The sequence below is a fragment of the Pomacea canaliculata genome, linkage group LG12, assembly GCF_003073045.1.
Source record: "Pomacea canaliculata isolate SZHN2017 linkage group LG12, ASM307304v1, whole genome shotgun sequence".
Classification (NCBI taxonomy): domain Eukaryota; kingdom Metazoa; phylum Mollusca; class Gastropoda; order Architaenioglossa; family Ampullariidae; genus Pomacea; species Pomacea canaliculata.
The window spans coordinates 7,766,414-7,784,800 of record NC_037601.1 but is presented as its reverse complement, the minus strand read 5'-3'; the positions used below and the strand labels follow the sequence as shown (position 1 = coordinate 7,784,800).

Here is an 18,387-nt window from a genome sequence, read left to right as displayed (position 1 = left end):
CTATGCAGATGTTCTTTATTATCTTCTATGCCGACACTTTCAATCACACTTTCATAGATATATTGCGAAACGATTTAAAGTTGATCATACACTGATTTTTTTTCGCGTATAAAATTAACCAAGGCACAAACAGTGGATGTTTCTGGATATTTGTGTTGATAAGCCAAATCCATAAAATGTTATCCAATTTAAATAAGGTCATAAGTACTATTCTGTCTGAAGTAGCATGCATGGCATGTACTACAAATCTGTTGTACTTCTAAAGCACACGTTTTCCTATCAGTACTTGGCTTAACGAAGTCCGCGCAACAGTTCAAGTCAACAAATAAGAACCAAATTTTCCAAAACCTTCATGCATATTACCCAGACCTATGGCGCCTTGCGTCATCCTGATGCAAAAAAAAAAAAAATGTCATAGGTGCGTCATGTAACTTCTGGTCTTGTAATAATTGAGCGAAGGTAGCTATTGGAATGAGCACCGATCCACCTGAAGTCCGCATCGTCGACAGCTGACGAAAATGAAGTGTTAATGATCTGTGCATGTCACCCTACTGACAAGTGGAAAAAGATGCAAGATATACCTTGTACACGTAACAGGTTTTTATATAAAGCGTCGCTGTGTTATTGTGCTGGGGCTGAGGAATCATTACTATTTTTGCCTTACTTCTGGCAGCATAGCTTGATCTATGATCTATAAAGATTTTTTTGTTTTAATTTTCTTACCTGTAATGATTTTAAAGTCTAAAAGTATTTAATTTGAGCTACTTCTAGTCTTCTTCCTGAGGCACATTTAGTTTCAAACTACCTGCTGAATTTACTCATTTTTATTCCAAAAGATATAAAAGGTTAAAAATTTTATGACCTTCTAAGTATTTCAATTACTGTGTGTTCCATGACCACTATTTTTTTTTTCTGGGTTAAAATCGTCTCTTTTGTGCAATCATGAAGAATTGTTTTGATCATGCCTGGAATTCTGGCTATAGAAAAGCCGTTGGCAACTCTCCTGTGGATTTGAATCAACAAGAAGTAAATAAAATCTGCAAAGCATAGCACAGCAAGAGTGGAGTAACTACCAATCTGGCAAATTGGAGAAGCAAGGAGGTAAGCACAAACCTACCAGAGATGGGAGTACTGTACACGTTGACGTCAGCAACTTCAACACCTCACGCAGCGCTGATATTCGCACATTCTACAGTGAACCCACTCGGACACACATGCATGACGCACAAACAGATGCAGAGACATAGTTACAGTGTAAACATTCTCAAGCAGGCTTACTCTTGCAAGCCAGACTAGAGTTACTCTAGTAAACCAGACATTAAGAACTACCAATGACATATTTCAAACAACTGACTTAATGACAACAGACGGAGGAGTTTACAGACTGATTAAGTAATTAGAAACATTATTTGGAAAGAAGAGAATGAGAAAGGAAAAGTCTTCTCACAGCAAAAGTTATTTTCTTAGTTTGTACGAGCTGGTTATTGTGTTTCACTAATATCTTTCTTTTATACCTTTTATGTGACCAGAAACAAAGGACCAGTACAGGCGAAGATTACAGGGAAAGAGAAAAGATTGAGAAGAAAGAGAGGGGCTAGGAAGAGGCGTAGAGAGAAAGATGAAGAAAAATAAAAATGTTTTTCTGACTGAGAAAAAATAAAAATGCATATTTGTTCAAAATATCTACATGAGTTTTTATTTTGGAATTATCCGAAAATTTAGTTTATTTAATTTCTTGACCTTTCTTTGCTGTTTGGGTGGCATAATTCTATAAGCAAGCTATTTATTGTGTGCAGATTGTCCATACCACCTTGCGACAGTCTGTCGGAAGAATATCGCTCGCGTCGGCTCGCTGTACACAAACAGTTTTTGGCCTTCGGGAACAGGGAACAAAGATAGATTCTGAAACAACGGTCGACATACCTGATAATCACCTTGCCGATCGTTGATAAGTAAACTGTGTGAGATGGGAGAGGGAGGGAATTTGTGTTTTATGCTGAGCCAGCAACTAAGGCTGTATCAGGGCAAGGCAACCAGCCATGTAAACAGATGCCACATGCAGGGAAAGAACAGTGTGCCCGAGACGAGAGCTGAACCCAGAACAGCAAACTTTCACTGTATTGGTAACACTATGGGGCGCCAGGAGGGAAATTTTCTATAATTTTCTTTTTCTAGCTACAAAAAGCACCTATAGCAATACAATTCATTCTAGACTTACAGAATGCATTCGATATTTATAGAATTGACTCGGTACGATACGTTTGACTGAAGTGCTCGTTATCTCTGTAGTCATAATCTTTATCTACAACAGATCCAGTTGCTTCTGTCGACTTTCTACCAAATTCATCTCACTTCGACAATTTTTTTGCAGCACTAAATTCCCGTTCTTACGCGTTGCCGCCACTGGATCTCAAGGGTTTGGCCGCGCCGCGCCTACTACGTGAGAAGACGACATCACACATACCTGTACACGTCTTGGCCGCAAATTGTGGATCTCAAACACTCATGCAAGTCCCAACGACAGCCATCCAGCGAGCTTAAACTGCGATCCCTGACAGGTAGAGCGATCACAGACTTACATGTAGAGGTTGCCGAGTGGGATACGACCGAAGCACCTGACGACTGAATAGGGAGCCAGGTTTGAAGTAGCGCGAGTACTAGGAAGCAGATTTACCTTAGCATCAGCGAATAAATCTTCTCTCGGCCGGCGCACAGTTAAAGGTGGAGGAGCAAGACACAGAAAGTCTGTGCTCCACTCTGTCACGTATTAAACAGGCAAGCCTCGCTTTGCTTTGTTTCTGCTACCCGCTATCTAAGATTATTATACAATGCAAGCAACTGTTAAAGCGATTTCGTCAGACCACGTACCTGTATAGGTGGATTGATGACTGTCGAGACCAACGCCTAGCCTCCTGCGAAGTTCTCCGCTGTTAGTCTCGGTGACTTATCCGGAAGCTTTGTACACACCAGCCTCGTTTTAGTAGTTAAATGAAAAAAAAATCGTCTGCTAGCAGTCCATTAAAACAAGTTTGTGGTGAGACTCAGAACTTCTCTTTGATTCAAATAGTTTTTTATGATGTTCATGAAGCTGAAATCTAAAGATGCTAAAAGTGACATTCTCAATTACCGTCTGGTATGCCAGCGCCGAACAGAAACAGAAAGTCCTACTCAACCTGGAAATGCCTGCAGCTAGCAGCTGTGACATATCCCCTGTATGCACAGTCTGTGCCCATCGCAGTCTGTACAGAGCGACCATGACAGACGGATGTAATCCACCCGCCTATGACCTATTTGTCTCATGACCTCTGAGGTCAGGTATAATCACAACCAGGCCAGGCTTCCTGGTCGAACAAAAAACATTTATGAGTAGTTTCGTCTTTCAGCGGAGTGCGTCTCGTCTTTCGGGTCATAACACCAGGGGTGTGTACTATTTATACCTGTTTTCAAAACTCTCAAAAAGCTAAGAATTTGTCTAGTAAAGCTTTGGTATAGGGACGATTGTGAAGGGCCACACGAACTCCCAACAGTGAAAACGAAATCGTGGAGACATTACAAGATGGCGGCGATTAAGGCCGCTCTCCCAGTCGTCGCCTTGTTGTGTATAGCTGTGTGTGCTTTAGCCTCTGTCCACGAAAGGTTTGGAGAGCAACCGAAGCCGTTGTCATTCTCTCAAGACAAAGATCTTGATCATAAGATCGACAAAAGGGATGTATGGTCACGGTACAATTACATCTCACTCAACAGGCGGAAGCGATCCTTGGTTGTGGATTCGAACCTTGCTAATGTGAGTTACTTAGATATTCCGCTTTCGTCTCTCGTGGTTCATTCTCGGCAGAGGCGAGCAGTGACGGACATTCCAGAAGTCAGCGTTCAATTCAGCGAAAACCAGGCTGGTCAGGTGCTGTCGTTTGCTAACTACGTGCCTCGGAATGTATCGAGGACGTACATGCTCATGTCCTCATCCGTAGACAGCACCTTGTTTACCCTGTCCAGCACGGGAACACTCAACTGGATATCAGCAAATTCTCTGGATTATGAGACAACGAAGACCGTCACAATAGTTGTTAACGCTACGAGCACTGTTGACCAAGCGGGTAAGTCAAGGGTAGCAATGGCTTAGCTTAAGGGGTGGATTTGGGGAAAAGGACAGTAGTTGTAAGGTATTGATGCTTTCGGGTGTGCGTGTGTGGGTCTGTGGGTGAGTATGACGAGTGGAACACTTGTATGTGAGTATTTGTGCTAAGTATATCTATATATATCTCACAAGTATTGTGACCCATCCCTTTTCATGATATCTTTAGTATAATAGCACAAAATAGTAAATTATAAAATGGCGGTGGTTATGTCAAAGAAGAAGAAGAATACTTCCAAAAAAAATGTTAATGTCCCGTGTTTCGTCTCAGTTTTTTGGAATTCCATGGAATTCCTGGGTCTTTCGGATACATCTTATTCGCACGCACGCGCGCATCCTTCAACGTTCTCATCTTGAGAAGTATAAACATATCTTTCTAAATAAGAAATTTGTGAACTTAGTACATTTGCAGTAAGCTTACACAAACACATGGGTACTCATGTACATTAGTACATGTAATTATATATTCATAATAGATACAAAACGCGAGAGCGCACACACAAACTAGAAATGATGCTCGAGTAAGGCACGACGATTTAGAAATCTGAGCACCCCAGTCTCGAACGTCAAGGAATCTATCCCCAAATTTACCCGAATAAAAATCTCTCGTGCCAACCTTAGTGATGTCAGCAAATTCTTAAGACAGGGACAATGATTAGAAATGTTAATAGTTCACTAGAAAATTGTAATATGTGTGTTAACTACCAGATACCACTGCCTCTGCTCCATTAGTATTTCGCCTCGGGAAAGAAACACAAGGGATTAGATAGACTCTTAGAATGCATGTAAATGCTTGATACACATAAAATAAAATAGAGAAAATAGAATATCAACGCTAATAAACAGAGAATTAAAATTGAACGCTTTACATAAAAGCATCCGTAATAGATCTACAATTCTTTTCATTCATTCGTCCCTTGACTGGTACCGGTCGTTGCGGTGAGCACATGGATAGACACGGCAGCCAACAAGGCCCGCCATTCTCACCGTCGTGACGTGACTGGGCGGGATTGCCTCTACATTCATGTACAGTGGAACCTCGGTTAGCGAACGCCTCGGATAGCGAATTTTTCGGATAACGAACAAAAATTTCGTCAAAAATTTGTCTCGGATAGCGAACAAAATTTCGGATAACGAACAGCCACGTGAACCACACGTGACCGACCAGCATGTTATCATTCGCGCTTGAGACACAGTTACGATCTCTAGCTCTTTATCTGTGCGCATCCTTCTTACTTAGTGATTTTTGTGCTTTATTTTAATAAGACAATCCTCAATCATGGCTCCAAAGAAGATTAAGAGCAATAGTAGTGAAGTAATGACAAGGAAGCGGCCAACAATTGAATTGAAAGAGGAAATGATTTCAAAGTATGAAGGTGGCATGCGTCTGTCGGATATGTGATGTCGTATTACCGAAGAGTTTTACAAAAAGGCAGAAGGAGCAGACACTGGACAAGTTTTTTTCCTTTAACCTCAAAGCTTCAGAAAAAGGAAGTTATCCCCGATTTTATTATGCCACGTGTGCTCATGGAGGGGGAATCCAAGCAGTAATTCCACCCCTTCCTCCCCACACCTGCTTAAATGCTTTCGTTAATGATTTTTTATGTTTATTTAACTCCATTTATATTGCATTATAACTGTTCTCATTAAAACAAATACCTTTATAGCCTGTAACTTTCAAATATTAGCGAGTCAACAGGGGGTGGGAACCAATTAAATCTATTTCCTTTATTTCTTATGGAAAAAATTGTTTCGGATAACGAACATTTCGGATAACGAACAGCTTTCCAGAACGGATTAAGTTCGTTAACCGAGGTTCCACTGTACTTTGAATTTCGACAGCCAACGGGCAAACGAAGGGATTTTGTGTAATGTCACCTTAACGGTCATAACGGCTTACCTTTGCACGCCATCTTAAGGGGTGGCTTACTTGGCGGTCAGGTCACGAGGCTGGCAGCTTCTGATAAGTGTTTGCCTTGACTGGAGATTTAATAAACATAATCCTTAACCATGTATGTTCTCTATCTCATTGATTTCACTGCTAGCGGGACCGTAGGCTTCGCGGGTTGGAGTGCCGCATTCCTTTGCCCGGCTAATGCGTTCAGTTTAGTATTCAGCAGTGTTCTATCTTCCAAATCGCAATCGAACATCTCAGAGAAAGAAAAACTGCAACATTTGGGATGTTTACATGACAATTCTGGTACTCACGCCCTCGCTCTAAGCACGTATTTGAGTGGACATGGCCAACATATGTCAACATTTTTTTTTCATCATCATAGTTGTTTTCTTTTATGTGTGCCACAGATTTAAAAAAATGAAGCTGAGAATATATGTAAATATACACAATAATAGGTGCATAGCTTTGAGGCTGGAGGAAGGAGAGGGTGACGTTAATAATCGAAACGAGAGCATCACCTTCTAGTTACGTGAAGGACTTGTATAAGGATACATGCTAGTGGTAAAAGTTGCCACATTACTGTAAGATCAAATAAGAATTTTCGGCAAATTTATTTCTCCCACAATGAAAAGAGTTCGGAGAAAGACAACTACTAGCTGTTTATCGATTATTATTATCATCTTACCCAATGTCTTGCAAAATTAGGTTGTGTCCTCGATAGCTCTGCTGCAATAACGCCTTCCGTTCCCGAGAATAGTCCCGCTTTGAAAACATCAGTAGGAGAGAAAATAAAATGCGTGCGCTGAGATTTGAGGTAATCGTAAACACCGAGATGTCTCGCTGAACTTTCACAGAAGGAAGCCACAACATTTACCACGTTGTCATTATATTTGTGCCGTTGCGACTACTGTGCAAGTTCCAGACCTAACTACAGATAAAGTACGATGTAGCTGACGGGAACAAAAATACAATTGAGTAAAGCGTGTGTGCCCATGCGAGTGTGTGTGTGTGAGAGAGAGATTCATTGTCAAGTGTCTTTATACTATTACCTGAACAGGTAACGACCAGATTCATGTGACGTATGTGACACTTCATGTCATTTAACCTTTGCTCCCGGCAGATGTTTACGTCATCCTTACCCGAATCAACGTCACGGATGTCAACGAACCGGCGGTCTTCATCACCAAACCCCAGCCATACCAGGCCACCCTTACGACCATCGCTCCCCAGGACACTCTGGTCATCTCACTCCAGGCCCAGGACCCTGATGCTGGAGCTTCTGTTGGGTACAGCCTGACTTCAGGTGTAAACACGTGCACTCTGGCACACGCCCTCCCGCCTACCCACCCAGTCACACACACACCATTTAAACATAAGTTTGTTTGCAGATACATCTTAATGTGTATATATGACTTATTTGACATTTTGTCAAGGAATGTTTTAAAAGATGAGGAAATTAAGAATCCTCTGGCGTACATAGTTTACTATTGATTAATACACTCTTAGACATGTAGTAATCACTCTTGTATAACAAAAGAATTAATAAGGATTCCTTTGATAACTCGTGCACTGTCTTTCCGCAAAAACCCTTTGATAAGTTTCCAGGGTTTGATCTCTCTCACAGTCAGTGTGTTTTGATCCTTAACTTCCTTTTGCACCGACCCCAAAAGGTAAGCGTCAGCGATCGCCTCTCCAGCATTCTGGTGTTGATCACAGACACACCAGAAGGCTGCGTCCTTTCTCCATTCCTATTCCTTTATCACCAACGACTGTGTCTCAGCTCACGGATCAATTCGGATGGTGAAGTTTCCTGATGACACCACTGTGGCAGGTCTGGGTACCGCCAGTAAGTGGATCACCTGGTGGTTTGATGCAGTGAAAATGGTTTACAGCTCAACGTTTCGAAAACCCAAAAGATAATGGCTAACTTTCGCAGAAAAAGAGGTCCTGTTGAGCCTCTCGTTATCAACGATGAGGCCATGGAGCAGGTCGACCATATCAGGTTTCTGGGATCCAATAATATCAGTTGGGAAAGCAGTATAATGTCGATTATCAAGCAGACATAACAACACCTTACATCCTGTGCCAGCTGAAAAAAAGAACTTGTCCTAAAAGGGAGATTCTGGTCTAGTTTTATCAGCCGGTGATCAAGAACGCACTGGCATTCTCAGTCACTGGTACGGTTCGCCACGCAGAAGCAGAAAGTCCTACTCGACGGGTGGTGCGTGTAGTTAACAGAAGTATTGGTTGTAACCTACCCCTACATGCACAATCTACACCCAGTGTGGTCTGTGCAGGAGTAGCAAGATTGTAGCTGATGCATCTCCTTTGACCAATGGCCTGTTCTGCCTCATGCTCTCTGGACATATAGACACATCCGGGCCAGAACTTCCGAAGTCGAAGCAATAACCTAACTGAACTCCGCCGTAGTTCGTGTCAGGACTAATAATAGCTCAATGTGTCTTCTCGTCTTCTGTGTGGGTTATGTGGGGTTATGTATAGTGCAAGCATCTATATGTGTCTTCTTGCATATATTTTGGTATGTATGGTGACTTTGAAATGTGTGGGTAGTGTATAGTAGTGTATGTGAAAGAAAGTGAGAAAAGGATGGAATGTAAGCTAGGAAGGGAGATAGTGTGTGTGTTGCATGTGTATGAGGAAGAAATAATCGTTTGGGTTTGTAAATATTAGTGCGAGTTGTGGCGCCAGCAAGAGTGTGTGTATGTTTGTGTTCTTGGTATTAGTCATATCAATTTCCTAGTGTGATATTTGTGGAAATAAACGAATCCTTCTCTCTCTGTGTGTGAGAGAGAGACCACCACTCTCGAAACATACATAAAGATAACAGTATTTGCGTAGTAGCCGAGTGATTAGAGCACTGGCGTCCGAACCAGAAAGAACTCTAATTTGATACTATACCTGTGTGACGAAGCGAATTTTCCCAACTCGACCCAGCTCTGAGGAATGGGTACCTGACTCCATAGGGAGAGGAAATAGGCACCGCCTTGGAAAAAAAAGAAAGCTGACCCCGAAATGTGGCTTCGCGTCAAAACACACCCACCCACAACTACATAAACAGAAAAAGTCTCATAGACGGCATTAACCTTTTTCCATTGTTTTTTACGCAGCATTTGATATACAATAAGCATACTTTACATGCATACTTCTTATGCGTGTGCGATATACTTAAGAATGAGTAGATTTGTGCTTCTGTACAAAACTTTTATTTATTATTTACTTTATACATTTAACTATCATACCTGGTCTCTGTACTATTACATTATAAATTAAATTTGGCTTAAAATTAAACTTTGAAATCTGAATAAAGTTTACGGTGATTATTATTTGTCCAGTGAACCCGAGCAACCTCAGAAGTCGGTTCACTCTGATCGAGGTCGGCACTAGTGGAGCTCGCTCTTGTGAGATTCGCACTGTGGGTAGCGCCCAGTTCCCGCAGGGTCAAGAGATAACCATCACCGTCACGGCTAAGGATAACAATGACGCCACGGCCAGCCCCACAACCACGACGGTCAGCGTGTTGGTAGGATTTCGCTCCCCGCAGTTCATGGAGATTCTTTACGAGGGCTACGCACAAGAAAACAACCAACCGCTACAGATGTAGGGGAAATTTTTTTTTCTCACTTTCTTCTTTGTTTTTACTTCGGTCTGTCTTCCACTTCTCAAAACACACACAGAGGAGCAGATATTGAGTAAGGATATTTTTCGGCTTGCACGAAAATGAGGGGGCCATGATTAAAAACTGCAGCGAGTGTTGAACCAAGCTTTCAGCTTTATTTTCGGCGCACCAGAGAAAGCCTGTGTGATCACTCTGCTTGTAAAGTTGCATTTGTTTTCCGTCTCTCAATATGTATATATATGATATAATGAGGTGTACAGTGCTTGTGTGCAACGACTTTGTACGTCTGTAGGCACACTGGTTTTTTGTTTTTTGTTTGATTGTTTGGTTTTTGTTTTTGTTTTGTTTTTTTGGTTTGTTTTTTTTTTTTTTGGGGGGGGTTGTAAATGTTTTAAACTTTCCCGCCAAAGAGAGATATTTTCGTAATGATGATGATGATAATGATGATGGGGATGATAGTTATTATCTAAGTAACGCTTACGAAATAAAGACTACAAACTTCTCAGAAATAAAAGACACACATGCTTTTGCACTATCCCTGAAGGTTGGGGTTAGAAACCCTCTGTGATCACTCTGCTTGTAAAGTTGCATTTGTTTTCCGTCCCTCAACATATAGATATATATATATGATATAATGAGTTCTACGGTGCTTGTGTGCAATGAATTTGTACTTCTGTAGGCACACTGGTTTTTTGTTTTTTGTTTGATTGTTTGGTTGTTTGGTTTTTGTTTTTGTTTTGTTTTTTTGGTGTGTTTTTGTTTTTTTTTTTTGGGGGGGGGTTGTAAATATTTTAAACTTTCCCGTCAAGGAGAGATATTTTCGTAATGATGATGATAATGATGATGGGGATGATAGTTATTATCTAAGTAACGCTTACGAAATAAAGACTAGAAACTTCTCAGAAATAAAAAACACACATGCTTTTGCACTATCCCTGAAGGTTGGAAGGAAGTGCAAGAGAGAGAGAGATATCGCAAATCAACAGTGACAACAATACAAACATCTCAGAACCAACTCATCAGTCGTTAGAGTAATCAAGCATTTCTCTGTGTCCTTAACAGGGTATACACCCAACCAGACGGCAATGTGCCGCTTAAAATAGAGACCAAATTGTTCCAGCCGTCACCAGTTACCTACAGCTTGCTCAACTCCAACGGCCAACCCTCCTCCGACTTCACGGTTGACAGTGATGGAGTCGTCAAAAGTCTCCAAGTAATATTTCATTGCGATATCCATGTTATGAGTACCCGTGTGCTGTACAAGCAAAAACGTTAGCCTGACTCTAACCTAATTCATTTTTAACACATCTCTCTCTCTTTTTATATATTTATGTTTTTTCAGATCTTCTCATGACAGGTAGTTGTTATTGTAAGGCAGATTTAAACGTAGTCACTGTAGTTACTTTTCTCATAAAAGTAATGTTGATTCCTTTTCCTACATAGTAACATTATTTTTTTGTATGCTTGTCTGATCTGTTTATTTTTCAATATTGCTTGTTAGTTTCATTATTATTTATTATGTGTTTACTTTCGTTATTAGCTATTATTATTATCTACAGTTATAAACACTGTTGTTTTTTTTTTTTGTTTTTACAGACGATAGACTATGAGACAGCCCCGTCTCCACAAGTACAGCTGACTTTGAGGGCTGTGCAAGTTGTGGGGACTACTACTTTCCCCAGCACGGCTACAGTAAGTATCTCGCCTGCTTTCGCTGTACGCAGTCCAACCGATCACAAAATGCGTTCCATAGTTTCTTTTCACAGGTATAAGTTTCAATTACTAACTGTAGTTTCCAAAATTGTGGTCTTTGTCGTGTCTTAATTTATATTCTCACATACCAACCAAATGTATTGCTATTTTCACACTTTTATTTAACTCACTATGTAAGTCTGTGAGTAGAGCTAGAATTTTATAAAGGGTTAATATATTTTTTAAAATCTTAGTTCTCTGGATGTTCTTTAATAATAAAATATAAAAGAGTAAGGGGCACTCTTTCATTGTCATGTTCCACCTTGCAGTTAAAGTCATTGAAGTGTTGCCTAATAAATCGTTCCAATCAACCATAGATTGATGTTTGAACCATGACTTGACAGATTTGGCAAATGATGATGATTGTGGTGCCAGGCAATCTTTGAATCCGTTTGACAAGAGATTTATTATAGCCTACCACTAGACCTTTAGATCGAATGTCTTGAACACTTTTTATTTTAGTCCTCTGTCTGATGTAGGTGTTGATCAGGCTTGTAGATATAAATGACAACAGCCCTGAGTTTGAAATGTCTCGATACTTGGCCACAGTACCGGAGGACACAGCTGTAGGCACTTCTATACTAGAAGGTATGATAGTACCTATGTATCATTGATTTGTGGAGCTGAGGTTGTTATGACCGTGAGCAAAAGTGTTTCCGATAGCTCTCGATATTTCTCCCTCTTCATCCTTTTCCTTTCTTTGCCTCTTTCTATACTTTCTGTGTGTATGTGACCATGTCAACCTGTGGTAAGTCTTGAATGACTAACACGACACTTAAAATGGTAGTATCGGAAATGTTTATCCAGTTTGGGGTTTTGTTTTTTTTCAAGAACTTTGTACTGTAGTATTCATCGAGATCAAGGAGTTCACCTACAGAACCATAACCTGTGCCTGTAGTGACCTTCAACTGATCTTTGTATATTACAGTAAAGGCCACCGACCGAGACTCGGGTACCAACGCCATGATCACCTACAACCTTAGGGATACCCAGGACTTCTCCATCACGACTGTGACAAGGAACGGCTCCTATGTAGGAATCATGTCGGTCAAACAGTAAGCAGGACTATCGCCTTTGGAGGGGGAATATGAAGATCTCTGAGGTCTTAATGTGCGGTTTGTAGATTACAAGAATGTGTTAATCTATAGATAAACATTGGAAGACAGATGAGTTGAAATGGGGAACAATTAACTCACAGTTTGCTGCAAGTTCATCATTATAGCACTCTGGGGTAGGTGTCGTAACCTGCTTTTCAGTATGGTCAACCTTAGAGTAAAAAGTCCTTGACATCGTTGACTCTCCTTGACAACCCTGCGGAAGCTGCTGGACTGGTTGGCGAATCGACAGAACCCAAAAAAATAACCTGCTCAGAAAATTACTGCCCAATGATAAATCCTTATCCACACCTGTAGAAATGTTTCATATTCAAGGAGAAGATGTAGTTGTTTGTCTATATTACTGCAGATTTATAATTTAAATACTTTTTATTACTTTCAGGCGCCTTGACTACGACAGAACGCCCAACCATTATTATGACTTCGTTGTGGTGGCTGCTGATCAAGGGAAGCCAACATCCAGAACGAGCACCACCAGCGCGCGGGTGTTTGTTCGAAACACTAATGACGAGGCGCCCATGTTCACCAATGAACCCGGCAAGACGTTCACTGTGGCGCAGGGACTTCCGGTCAATTCGGTGATCGCGCAGATTCAGGCCACCGACCTCGACGGAGACAGGGTCCGCTACTCTTTCACAGGTCGGTGAATAGGGAGCGGTCTTTTATTTCGAGGCTGGCACTTTGGTTTTGTTTTTCTATATCCACTATTTGTTGTTTTTTGTTATGGGTTTTTTTTGGGGGGGTTGTTATTTTTTAACTTGTTCATCTTATTGCCAACCCACTTTTGGCTACAATGTATATTCTTCCATTTATTTATTCGTCTAAAGACATTTTAGGGCTTTAGGCTGTTTCTGTACTGTTTTATGAGCCGACGTGTGACTTCGTTTCTTTCATTGTGGGGCACTTTATTTTCGTTCTGGTGCTCAGTTTTTCTAGTTACCGTTACATGACTGCGACGGCTGGATTTCGTGTTTAGTCTGTAAATAGCAGTCAGACCGTCCAGACCGATAACTTAGCTCTGTCAAAAATTTTACATTTTGGCCATTTTGAGATTACTTCATAATGTCAAAGTTTATATTTTGTTCTATTCACTCACGAAGTGGTTTTTCATAGAACAATCCGGCCCGCCTCCTGTCTCTGACCGGCCCGCCCGCTGGCCGTCCACCAGTAAATATATATACAGTATTGGGTAAAACTGAGTTAACTATATTAGTCCGGCCCTCTAGAACCATCCCAGTTTCTCATCCGGCCCCTTGGGAAAATTAATTGCCCACCCCTGATCTAGAAATATGTCTATTTTGTCAATGAAAACATCTACTTCTATCCTATTTACTTTTCCCGAGCGCAGAATTAGCGAGAATAGAGAATGTTTGAGACATAGCAACACACCTCGCCACGTGGGCAACTGTGTCACATCGTATATCGGTCGAAAGGTCAAGACGTGAGTCAAGGCAAGGCTGAGTCAAAACCCTTAGAAGGCCCCAAGCTATGATACAAGCTCTTTTCTAGACGACACAAAGGGTCGGAAACTTCCTTATATGGACGCATGCGTAACATACTTTGCATATAGCCAATCAGAATTCACTAATGCCAACCTAGACGGGGTCATAGGGCACACGAACACGCTTCGGCTGTGCTCGGGTATCCCGCAATGCATCTGTCATGGCCTCCGGATGTATAAACAAATGGCGACAGCAACTGAAAGCTAGTTCAGTTATATTTTCTTTCTAAGACGTTAACGTTAATATTAAATGTTCATTGTGCCTGTCAGACGCTCATTTCTTCTCACAATACCACGTGCGAAAAAATAAAAACCACGTGGACATTCTTAGACCGTCGTAGCAGCTAAAAAAAATAACTTAGTGAACCGAAATCTGCTGTCGAAATCACCATCAGTCATGTGGTAAGCGAGCTGAAAATAAAGCGAAGTTTTAATTTCTGCTGCAAAGCTCGGTAGTAATCAGGACTAGCTGCGAACATTTACACATTTGAGTCAACTTGCAATGCTAGTTATTTATGTACTTTGTCAGGAATGTAAGGAATCAGAGCTTTACATCATTAACACAGATAACAAAGGTTGGGTGGGGGCTGGATTGTCTTACTCAAACCAAATGTAACAAACAGAATGTGAAGACAATTATGTGTAATATTCCTAACAAACAATGAAAACTGCTATCTAGTCAAGTTTGTAGCCATTCAGTGTCTAGAGAGTACATCATTGTCAGCCCCCTAAAAGGCCAGACAGCTGGTGCTTTTCCCAGAAATCTTTGACAGAAAATAAGATACCCCCTAGCCACAAAAATCAAACATCTTTAATCCATGTGACTACAGAGGTAATTCATAAAATAATCCTAGCATACAGAGGAACACAACATGAGCAGCTGCTTAAATTCTGGTGCACCAGTGATGTATCTCTAGATTTCATGAATAGGTTATTCTTATTCCTATTTTCCCCCAGTGGAGCATAGGGCTGCAAGAATTGGTTATACTCCCCTATAAGCTTTTGAAATAATTTCTTTAATTGATGTTCATCCCATCACCCTGCAACTGAAGGCTAAGAAAGATGAGAGTGTTTCCTACTAATGCTGCTACTTCAGTAGATGCTCGCAAAAATTGGAAGCAATATGTGTGACATCGCGCATCACTAAATGTTAGATAGCAAAAGACCAAAGATGGCAAAAACCATGAAGCTAGTAGACACTGAACTTCTATATAACTGACTAAACCTATAACTGTGTTGCTCAATGTTTGCAAACACCATTGTTTTTATTACTGTGTACTTCTCTGAAGCCTGGTCAGCATTTGGGTACACAACACAACCATGTTGACTTTTCTAAAAGTGAATAAAATAATTAATTTTATTAGTTATGTTAAAGTTATATGTAGTAACACATTGAAAGATGGTTATATTTTTCATTCAACAGGTAAATTACATGAAAGGCTTAGATAAAACAAAGTTACTAAGCTTGAACTTTGTGATCTCACTTTTTCCGTTCCTTTGTTTTTGTTACAGTTTGTTTACTTAAAATCCCTATAACTTAATATTGACATGTGATACAGGCCTAAAATTTGAACGAAGTTTTCTTTATACATATTAAAGCATTTCAGGGAGAGGTTTTTTAAAAAAAATTAGTGGTTTAGTAGTTACTAAGCTTTCACTTTGTTTTACCTCGCCTTTTCAGTTTCTTGTTTTAGCAAGCTTGTTTACTTCAAAAGCTTATAACTTTATATTGACATGTGATACAGACCTAAAATTTGGTTGAAATTTTCTTTATTCATATTTAAACATTTCTATGAGAACTTTTAAAAAAAATATTGAGTAGTTTAGTAGTTACTAAGCTTTCAATTTTTCTGTCCTCGTTTTCTCAGTTTCTTGTTTTGGTTAGAGACTGTTTACTTCAAAAGCTTACTCCTTCTTTTTGACAAGAGATATAGATCTGCAATTTGGTTGAGCTTTTCTTCATATAAATTTAAACATTTGTAGGAGAGCTTTTCAAGAAATATTTAGTATTTTGGTAGTTATACCGTTTTAAATATAAATTTCTTAAAATTTAACACAGTGTTTTACAAAAAAATTCATTAAAAAAAAACTAAGCCGATTTTGCAAAATCCCCCTCCTACATTTGTAGATCTTACTTTTAGGTAACTATTTCAAACAGAATTTTGAGTCTACTCACAAAATTGACGAAGTTATAAGCTTTTTAAAATGTTTGTTTGGGCGCCATTTTGGATTGTTTCCATGGCAACCGATAGCGCGACGAGTGCAGTAAAACCATTTTTTGAAACTTCATTCAAGGGCTAAATAGCTGATACAAAAAAATCCGCGCTATCCCATGAAACAAAAAACTTTTTTTTTCGACCGGTGTCTAACCTTAACTTGTTCATCTTATTGCCAACCCACTTTTGGCTACAATGTATATTCTTCCATTTATTTATTCGTCTAAAGACATTTTAGGGCTTTAAGCTGTTTCTGTACTGTTTTATGAGCCGACGTGTGACTTCGTTTCTTCCATTGTGGGGCACTTTATTTTCGTTCTGGTGCTCAGTTTTTCTAGTTACCGTTACATGACTGCGACGGCTGGATTTCGTGTTTAGTCTGTAAATAGCAGTCAGACCGTCCAGATCGATAACTGAGCTCTGAGTACTTTAATGAGGCTGCGCCTAATAATCATGGATAACCTGGAAAATGAATAGCCATTATGAAACCTTACTCCATCTTGTCAACTTTCTTTCGAAAGTCCTTTTCGTTAGTGAGCCATGTGCCTGCATCGTTCGAACCTGTTAGTATTTGCAAGCGTATCTGTACTTGTGTGAATAATAGGAAAACATTTGAATGCTGGAAAGAATCTGCTGACCTCACCAACAGTTCTTCGTTTTCTGCGACCAACATTTGTACCTCTTGTTGACTCTATTCCCAACAGTGCCCCAGAGCAAGTTCAGTCTGGCACAAGACACTGGGATTATCACGCTGCAGTCAGCGTTCACACAGGACGACTACGAGTTTGTGCTGAACATTACGGCCAGGGATGACGGCTCGTGCTGTGGTGGTGTCACCTCACTAAGCAACACGACGTATATAGTTATTCAAGTGATGGGCACCAATAACAACAAGCCCACCTTCACCAACTGCTCAGCCTACGATTTGTCTAACGTCTTTGAAGAATCTCCGAACAACTCTTTTGTCATACAGGTAGATGGCGCCATACATTTGTGTGCTTTTGTGTTGGGGTAAGGGTGCGTGCGTGTGTACATATGCGCGTCTTAGTGCTTCCTTGTAATAAGATTGTGGGTTTGTAAATGCGCATATCGAATTAAAGTTGTTCCGGTTACAACTCCAAATTACGATTATTGAATCATTCTTTTAGGTTTCTGCTACGGACCAGACAGAGGCCTTAACGGTAGACTGATCTACACTCTCGTCCGCCCTGAACAATACCTGAAAATCGTACCCACCAACGGAACTATTTATGTGTCAGGGAGAATCGACAGAGAGGCGTCTAACATGGAGAAGTATATTCAGGTCTGTCGTTTTTGTATTTCCCAATTTTATTACCACATCCTTCCCCTTTTCCTTTTTTCATGTTGTTTTGTTTACCTTTTTTGTTAAGTTTACGAAAACAACTTTGTCGTTTTGTAAAATTTAGATTTAAAATAATAATATTTTATAAGTGATATATTTTCACCATATCACATCGTTTATTGTAAACATGATCGATGACCACAGGTGACTGTTTATGCTGAGGATGGTGGGAATCCTTCCTTGCAAGGCTGGTGTGCATTCAGACTCCAAGTGCAGGACATCAACGACAACGCGCCAAAGTTTGACAAAACCCAGTATATTTCCAACATAACCATTGACACCAGGGTTGGAACAACTTTCCTGACAGTCCGTGCTTACGATAACGACACAGGTGTTAACGCTGAGGTCGAATACTCCTTCCTCGATAGCTCTAACGGCACCTTTGGCATCGTCTCGTCCAACGGTTTCATCTACCTTGACAAACAGCTTCAGCAAGGGGTGAGAAACAATGTTATTTACAAGCAGCAAAATACTAATTAACTGTTTTCTCTGTTTTTCAGCTTATTGCTCTTATTCAATCAGTGCTATGCTGTGTTTGTTTCACTTTCTAGACTCTAGACTTCTACTTTGTCGCTTCCACCCGATTTCGCACGTCCGCACTCTCCCGCACAGATAACGTCTTTCACACGCGTACGCAAACAACCGACAACAGAAAAAACCCCAGTTTAAATAGATATTATTAAACAAAAATGGTTAACATGAAATCAGATACGCCCATAAAGTATAGTGGCGAATATTTAAAGTTAACAGTTAGTTGTTTGTTTTGGAAGGGAA

General features: G+C 40.3%; 2 protein-coding genes across 2 annotated transcripts in view; both read left to right on the top strand.

The window, feature by feature from the left end:
* Positions 1-3,320: 3,320 nt before the first annotated feature.
* On the top strand, positions 3,321-17,898 carry LOC112553378 (protocadherin-like protein). The gene is made up of 11 exons (XM_025220550.1): positions 3,321-4,094; positions 7,150-7,332; positions 9,383-9,647; positions 10,729-10,879; positions 11,263-11,358; positions 11,898-12,006; positions 12,347-12,473; positions 12,916-13,172; positions 16,955-17,223; positions 17,399-17,553; positions 17,758-17,898. Exons 1-10 carry the CDS (start codon positions 3,557-3,559, stop codon positions 17,438-17,440), a joined length of 2,037 nt encoding a protein of 678 aa, XP_025076335.1. The 5' UTR covers positions 3,321-3,556; the 3' UTR covers positions 17,441-17,553; positions 17,758-17,898.
* Positions 17,536-18,387, top strand: part of LOC112577335 (neural-cadherin-like) — a 24,626-nt gene continuing 23,774 nt past the window's right edge. Inside the window, exons 1-2 of the mRNA XM_025260390.1 lie at positions 17,536-17,553; positions 17,758-18,051. Coding sequence (XP_025116175.1) covers positions 17,536-17,553; positions 17,758-18,051 — 312 coding nt within the window. The remainder of the gene's footprint in view (positions 17,554-17,757; positions 18,052-18,387) is intronic.